At 31.7% G+C, this 8,863-nt stretch overlaps 1 protein-coding gene across 1 annotated transcript; it reads left to right on the top strand.

The window, feature by feature from the left end:
• Positions 1–1,276: 1,276 nt before the first annotated feature.
• On the top strand, positions 1,277–1,996 carry LOC115966811. Its single transcript, XM_031085965.1, has 2 exons — positions 1,277–1,430; positions 1,737–1,996. The coding sequence occupies exons 1-2, from the start codon at positions 1,277–1,279 to the stop codon at positions 1,994–1,996; spliced, it is 414 nt and encodes a 137-aa protein (XP_030941825.1).
• The last annotated feature ends 6,867 nt before the right edge of the window (positions 1,997–8,863 follow it).

Here is an 8,863-nt window from a genome sequence, read left to right as displayed (position 1 = left end):
AATATGATGTCAATATATTTCACTTTTTAATTTTTTACTACCTCTTTTTCTATTTCAATCAATATCTTTCAGTTCAAAGTGCATTTCTGTCCTGATTCCCAGCATACAGAGGTCGAAATAAGAAAAAAAAAAGATCATACTAGTTGTTGACTCCTTTTTGGTTGAGGGAAAATTTCTACTCTATCTCTACCAACCCAATATTGGAGCTCCCTTTCCAAATTCTTAGTTTTGACATTTGAGAGAGTACTTTCATATTGTTAAGAAGTCTAAGGACACTTTATTATACTGCTATACACCCTTTAGGGATTTGCCTAAATAAACTTGGTTATTGCATAAGTAATGTCATTGAAGATGCTACTTAATTTGCTTGTAAATCTCTTGATCGATATGGTACTTGCCCTTTTTTAGGGGTTGGGGAATTGAAGGACGGGATAGTGATTCTCACATACTTCTTTTTTTGTACATTGTCTCCATTGCACTTTTTACATTTTAAACATAGAAAATGTTAATAAATGTGGATATCTAGTGTGAACTTATAGATGTTGCATGTACATAGTGTATTTCAATGAGTGTTCGAGAACATTTTCCTTTAAGGACATAATCATGTATCAAACTATCAATGTGTTAAAACAAATATAGAAAAATATTTTTATTATAAAAAAAATAAATAAAAAAAGGAGGAGAAGAATGTTCCATTTGTTTCAATGGAAGACCTTGTGCTTGGTGTTTTTCTTTCGTCAACTAAAAAAATATTGCTTATTCTTCGAGAGTGGTTTCTAGGATTTTTTATTTTTATTTTTGAAAACAACTCAATCTTATAGCAAGCTAAATAAGGGAAATTAGGAGATTTTTTTTTTTTTTTCTAGTCAATTAATGTTGCTACAAAACATAGGAAAATGAGATATTTATAGAAAATAAATTTTGAAAATTGACTCATTTTTTATAAAATACAACTCATCCCTTTCAAAATTTTGTAGTCCAGAGATGGAAAATACAATGTAAAAGCTCTATAACAAAAAAGTTCCGTTTTTAGTAATTAGCCAACTCATTATACACCTCTCTCTCTCTCTCTCTCTCTCTCTCCATCTATCCCATTATAAATACCCATTTAAATCATGCTATCTATATCATTGCAAACATCTTATTTCACTAGCTCTTTCTTTGTGTGCATCTTCTTAATTATTTCGCTCTCTATTATCTTTCACAAGTTGCAAATCATACCATGGGTTTCACAATTACACAAGGACTTATGCTAGTGCTGTTGATTGCTTCCACAATGGCAGTTAGCATAGCCAGGCCATTTGAGAATTCCATTAATACACCAACTCCCAAGAAGTTCATCGTGGGTGACTCGTACCACTGGAATTATGGCTTTAACTACATCGAATGGGCAACCAAAAATGGCCCTTTCTTCTTAAATGACACTCTAGGTGAGCTTAATTACTTTGCTATTGCTACTTGTTACATATTGCCATGCATAGTTCAGGTTGTAAAATATATTGGCCAAAATCATATTTTTAAACCGCTTGTGTTTTAATGACAAGTTATAAAGTTCAATATGATATCAAAATATATAGTCAATTCTAACTTCGATTTTTTTTTTCAATTTATTTATTTGTAGGTTATCAATTTTGATCCTTATGGAACATGAAAAATATGTGCATTTTTTGTTTTGTTTTGTTTTGTTGAATGCAAATATGCATGAAAAATAACTATTCATATGATGTTGATTGCAGTTTTCAAATATGATCCACCAACTCCAAAAACATTTCCTCACAGTGTTTACTTGCTACCAAACCACGAGAGCTTCATTAAATGTGACCTGAAAAATGCCAAGATGCAGGGAAATACAAAACAAGGAGCTGGGAACGGCTTTGAGTTTGTGCTGAAAGTGTCACAGCCTCACTACTTTGCTTGCGGTGAGCATGATGGCATTCATTGCCTGAATGGAACAATGAAGTTTTTTGTGACGCCAATGGACCCAAGCCATCACTAATACAACATGTGCACCATGGGAAACTTTATTTGCTACACTCTCTTTTTACGTTTTGTTGTGTTGTAGCCAATAATGAGTGTTTTCGTCTTCTTCTTTTTTATTAAGTAAAAGACTATTTGTAATTTTGAACTAATAGTAAGGGATTGATTTCTCATTTTACAGTTTATGAGTCACATTCCAAATCAAATGATTTGCTATAATTTATGTATTTTCATTCCCCGTCCTTATGGTTACAAACAATATATGTTATGAGTTCTGAATAATTGAGACGATAGAGAATAAATGTACTAGTTGTCATATTGATGTTCCACAGAGATGCCATTTTGCATCCCTGCTTGTTTTATAGTAATATTTACCATTTTATATTGAAAGTATCGGAGTCTTTTACAGTTGAAAAGGTTAATGACATTTGACCAAAGGATCATGTTTGGTTTAGACATTTGAAGTAAATATTAATTTTTAGAAAGATACAGTGTAACTTTTAAGTAATGACATTTGCATCATCCAGCAAAATACTATCACATAATTGTTTTTCCCAAATAAAAGATATATTATGTCACTTATAATCATAACCCTATTAAATGTCTATTCACCATAAAATTATTATATTTTGTATTTCAAAAATGCATGTGAAGAAAAAAATAAAATGCAAGAAGACATATTGTCCATCCTATACTCCATAATTGGAGTTAGAGGTACGGCAGTTGGGCAGATAACATCATGGTGAGATTTTAATTAAAGAGTTCATATAACACATTCTTCCCAACAAAAAAAAAAAAAGAAGAAGTTAATATACACATAAGGATATCACTTGGCCCTACAAGTTGAAGTTGGTATGTTTGTACCTAATTATATTATATTAACCACTTACTCTTGTTTTTTTTTTTTTTTTAATTAGAAAAATATAAAGTGTCGTAGTCTCTATTAATAGTTTTTAGAACCCTTAAAACCACAATCAAATTAACCTAGGTAATTAGCCAAGTGATTACTTAGTCAAATTAACAAAACTAGGTTAACATGAATATACCATATCAATGTATAGCAACGGAAAATTTAAAAAAAAAAACACAACGATATGATAACCTAGGAAAACCAAACTGGTAAAAAACCTGGGGAGGATTTAACCTAGCTATCCTCAAGGTAAAAAGCAAATCCACTAGAAAGAATCGAAGTTTTACAATAGTGACTTAGATCCCTAACATCCTATTGCTACCCACCAGTAGCAACTTACGAACACGATTACGTGCAAGCTTTGAGACCACGGACTCCTTTCTTTGGCCTTTGCAAAACACAAACACCCTCGTTTGTGACTTTGAGACCCCACTCAAAGTTTTAGCAACACAAACTCTCCTGTTTGTGACTCCAAGACCACCCTTGAAGGTTTAGATCATCAGCACCTTTGATGACTAGAGAAGGCAGCAACTTCTACAATACCAGATCTTGAGATTCTTCAAGTAATAACACCGGTAGAAGATATGAGAGAGCTTTTTAGGAACAAACCCTAAATATAAAAGAGGCACTCTCTTCTCTCTCTAAAAAGCCTTCTAAAAACGTGCTTAGGGTTTCCTTTATATACTAGGAGAAGTAGATCTGAAACCCTAATCCTTAATAGGATTGAACTGTTGTTTGGGCTTAATTAAAATTCTGCAGATATGACTTTCAATTGATCAGGCCTCTCTTTCGATCGATCGAACCAGACAGATTATGAAATCTTCTTCCTACAGCTTGTATGTTCTTGAATCTTGACTTGAATCACCTTGAGCATTGTCTAACAATACCTATAGACTCTAAGATCTATATCTAGACATGTTTGTGTTCACGATTTACCAATTGTTCTAAACTTTTAGAACCTAACAATCTCCTCCTTTGGCAATTCATGACAAAACTTTCATACAAAATGAAATGCTCAAATACAAGAACAACCCAATACAATAAAATGCCCAATTACTTCACAAATCCCAATCTAACACTTCCTAACCAAGAAGTTGCCAATAAGAGGTAGAAGGTCTTGATCAGAATGTATCTGTCTTTCCTGAAACACTCAACAAACACATCACTGCATGTGTGGAAAGAAAGACATATAAACAATAATATGAAACACAAAATAAAAGCAAAAGTAAACTAACTCTTCCCCTAAGTTAGATACATAAAAAAAAATTTATATTCTCCCCCTTTGAGAAACAATTTTATCTCCCCCTAAACAAAACAAACAGGATTCCCACGTATTCCCACATTTCATCTAAATCTCCCCCTTTTTGTCACGTATTGACAAAGACAACTCATACAAAGAGTAAACAGACAACATACGCAACAAAAGTCAAGAGAAAATAGAGAATTAAGAGAACACAAAACAATTCAACTCTATAGAAAATAGAGACAACTCCCCCTATGAAGAGCAAAGGTTAAAAACAAACTTCTCCCCCTATAAAAATAGGAAAAAAATACAAAACAAGTTTTGGGAAAAACAGTTTAGAGGAAAAATTTAGGAGGTGGGGAAAAGAAAAACACACAAACCTAATCTTAAAAAAAAATTAAGTTGAGGATACACATAAAGAAAAATATTCTCTCTTTCAATAAATGCAAACTTGACATTATGTGACCCATAAATAGTTGCATGAGTAGAGAAAATATTTGCACATTGATTATCCATCATATCTCTTAGGAGAAAATATTTTCTACAGTTCACACATAAAAATAGCATATATTAAAAAGTACATAGCTCAAAAAATTAATCAATCAATTTTTAAATCAAGTTGAGTACCCAATATAGCAAAGTGTATGCATGTTATGTGTGAAAACAATGAGAGATATGACTGCAAAACTGCAAGATAGATATAAAAAATCAATGCAATGCATGTGAATCCTAAACATAAATGATGCATGAAAAACAATTTGGTCAAATACTTAAAAACTGAAATTTTTCAGTTTCGATCGATCGAGCATTGATCGAATGCCAATCGAGTCAGGCAGATTCAAACCAAAAATTTTTTATCGCAATTTCGATCGGTCGAGAGACAGATTCGATCGATCGAAAATCTGGAAAAATCAAATTTTTGAAAAATAGAGCAATTTAATGCAGAAACTCCTCAAAGCACAATAATTCATGAATGAAATGCATGAGTATGAATTAAAAGTTTTTCAAAAACACTTGAATTCAACCCAGATCTTCCAAAAACAAGTTTTTTAACCAATTTGTCTCCAAAACTCAAACATCAAAGAATTTTTGCATCAAAATCAAGGAACATTTAATTTTGGATGGCCACAACAAGATCACACACAATAACATGTACTAAGTTTAGCAAAGAGTAACTTGTGTAGTGTGTGCAACTAGCAAAAGCTTGAGATACATGTGAGGTGATATGTGACTAGAAATCAAACACAAAGTTTACAAAATTCATCACATAAATTTGAAAGAGACTATCACCTAAAGAGTTACATCATATAACTCCCACATCTCTTAGAAAACAAGCTTGCAATCATGTAAGTTTCTTGATTTGCCTTATAATATACACACCAATTTTATTTAAGCAGAAACTTATTAAAATAGCCGAGATAATGTACACACCAATTTTATTTGATTGATTTAATATTAAGTCCAATAATGTACACACCAATTTTAACATTTAAACCGAGGCTATACCTTATGTTCTTTTTGTGCATGTGCTACACTTTCTCGAGTACAAAATCTTACGCACTAAGGTGCTCATGATTGGCTAGTAAATAATGGTGAGATGATTATTTATGCCTTTCTCAAAAAGTTCAAGTCAAAAAGTTCATGTTTGGTTTAGATATTTGAAGTAAATATTAATTTTTAGAAAGATAGAGTGTAACTTTTAAGTAATGACATTTGCATCATCCAGTAAAATACTATCACATAATTTTTTTTTCCCAAATAAAAGATAGATTATATCACTTATAATCATAACCCTATTAAATGTCTATTCACCATATAATTATTATATTTTGTATTGCAAAAATGCATGTGAAGAAAAAATAAAATGCAAGAAGACATATTGTCCATCCTATACTCCATAATTGGAGTTAGATGGTACGACAGTTGGGCAGATAACATCATGGTGAGATTTTAATTCAAGAGTTCATATAACACATTCTTCCCAACAAAAAAAAAGTTAATATACACATAAGGATATCACTTGGCCCTACAAGTTCAAGTTGGTAGGTTTGGACCTAATTATATTATATTAACCACTTACTCTTGTTTATTTATTTTTTAATTAGAAAAATGTAAAGTGTCATAGTCTCTATAAATAAAGTGGTGGAGTCGCTTTATGGTATGTGTGTTAGAAGACAAAGATTTGTCTAGAGAAAGGGTAGAGAGATAAAATTTTATTGAATGTGTTACTGTGAGGGCACATATGTACTTGCATTCATATATCCATACATAAATCCAAGTAAAATAAACTATACTTAATTTCCTTAGCAAAAGAGACCTCTAAAACTTACACTGCATGTTGGTTAAACTCAAGAGCAAAGGCCAATTATGATCATATATATTATTATTGAGTTATACTTAAGATGTATCATATGAGTACTTGTGTTTTGGGAATTTATTAAAAGCAGAATGCAATGGAATATTGGAATGAAAAGATTATGTACTTTCATTATTACCTTTGATAGTTTATAAAAAATTACCATTATATCATTACCTTAATTTATTTATTTTCTTTGTTTTCTTTGTCTTTTCTCATAATTAATAAGGATAAAATCGATATGTTACTTTTATTTGAATAAAGGAAATAGTGTATATCCCACTTTTAAGAGGAATTAACTTTTTCTTTTCCTTTTTTCTTTTCAGGATCCTGAGGTAAAATTAAGTAAAAATGAGATGTGTATTCTTCTAATCATTTTATACTTCCAAATAGGCAAATTCCTTTTCAATATATTTTACTTTTATTCTCTCCCAAACAAGTTGGAAGAGATCAAATGAATACACCTTCACAAGCACACAAAGAGATCTATGACAAGAAGATGCTAAGATCATTAAAAGCACCCATATTATGTTCCCATTGATTATCAATTTGTGCTTAGAGGGACATGCCACATAAGAGAAACCTTTTTTTATTTTTTATTTTAATTTCTTTATTTTTCTTTTGGACTAGTATGAGATAAGATAGATAACCTATAATTCATGTTTGTTAAATCAGTGTTATATTCATCATCCAGCTGGCATAAACTATATGTAAGGGACACATTTTTATGTAACTGGCATATCCCTTGAAAAAACACACTCTATTTGGATAAATCTAAGTTGGTTCAAGATGATCACTACAAGTGGTTACATTGAAAACACAAAGATTACTCAAGAACTACTCAAGAAAAGTGCAATCTGCAGGTCTTGATACCTCCTCGACAGAAGCTCGATCTGTTGAAATTCATTAAATCTCGACACATGTCTTGATCTATCGAGCTTACGGGATTTAGAATATAGCAAGCAACGTTTTTATTCTAAAAGGCTATTTGTTTATGGGTTTGTATAATCCTTATTGGACTAGGAAAGTCCAAGGTTTGTGTATACCTATTTGGAATAGGAGAGCCCATTGTGCTCCTATTTAAACAAGGAGGTGGAAAAAGAAAAACCTAACCCTAGTGTGAGAGACCTCGAAAAATGCCTCTAAAAAAAAGAGAGATTTGAAGTATCCCTAGCATATAACCCATGCAAATGCATGGATGTATTTAAAATTAAACACAAATTTTATTATAAAAATATAAATAATTAGTCAAATTATTAAAAAAAAAAATAGCATGTAACACATGCATTAATGCATACGTATATATACATTTAAAATTAAACACAATTTTTATCAACATATTTTCTTTGTTTATGAGTTTGTAAAAAAGAGATTAATGAGGTAAAAACTGAAAAAGTTGATCTATTTGTCAAACTAGACGAGACTACAAGGTTAGTTGAGACTTTTGTTGTGGAGAACGCCTCATTAGAAGAGAAGGTCAAGAATCTTGAGGTAGAGCTTAGTCAAGCTAGAACCCAAATAGAAAGGATGTCTAGTGCAAAGCTTGATGAGGTATTCAGTGTTCAAAAGCCTAGTTGTGATAAGACTGGCTTAAATTATGTTGTCTCCTCCGGCCCCTCCTCTTCCACAGCTTCTGAATCAAAGTTTGTGCTCCAATCTGAGAAAGGTAATAAAGGTATGAAATCTAAAACAGATTTGGCTAATTCTAAATCCTTTGTTGGACCTCATGTTTGTCACCATTGTGGTGTTTCTGGACACATTCATCCTAATTGTTTTAAGTTGTATCCTCATAAGCAATTGTCCAAACGGTCGCAGGTTTCCTCTCTGGGACCTACACCTTTGTTTGGGGAGTTATTAAAAGCTTTGAGCTTTTTAACTCAATTTAAGGAGAATTCAAATTCTTCTATGTTCTTTAGTAGACATACTAGGACACATGCATTTTCATCTTCACGGCCAAAAACACGTGCTGTGTGGGTGAAAAAAGAGCCTAAGACTTAATTGTCTTTTCTGTTTGTCCTCTGCTTTAATTCTTTCTATCTAAAGTAGGACTCTCTTTGCTAGATTTCTTATTTACTTTTGGAATCATGCTTTTATGTATCTGCACCTCTTTATCATGCCTTCATACAAATGCATATTTCTTTCATGCTTTTATGTTATTTTTCTATTTTTGGTTGGTTGTTTAGTTTTCAAAAAAAAAAAAAAGAGGGAAAAATCAGAAAAATACAAAAACAGTGTGTGTTTGGGTACATTGGTACTTGTGTACCTTGGATGGCTATTGAAACAAAGTTTTCTAAACTTTGTATCTCTTGTAGCTTAGATTAGCATCTCTATGCACAACTAAGCAAGTGAGCTTTGTGGCTCATGTTTGTGATGAATA

This window comes from Quercus lobata, chromosome 11, assembly GCF_001633185.2.
Source record: "Quercus lobata isolate SW786 chromosome 11, ValleyOak3.0 Primary Assembly, whole genome shotgun sequence".
Classification (NCBI taxonomy): domain Eukaryota; kingdom Viridiplantae; phylum Streptophyta; class Magnoliopsida; order Fagales; family Fagaceae; genus Quercus; species Quercus lobata.
Note: the sequence above shows the minus strand (reverse complement) of the source record. Positions and strands in the feature narration are given on the sequence as shown.

What these genes read in the sequence shown, in the direction of transcription:
- LOC115966811 (XM_031085965.1), top strand. Translation starts at nt 1,277, where the DNA reads ATGGCAGTTAGCATAGCCAGGCCATTTGAGAATTCCATTAATACACCA. An exon ending in CTTCTTAAATGACACTCTAG is followed by an intron (nt 1,431 to 1,736) that starts GTGAGCTTAATT and finishes TGTTGATTGCAG; the next exon opens with TTTTCAAATATGATCCACCA.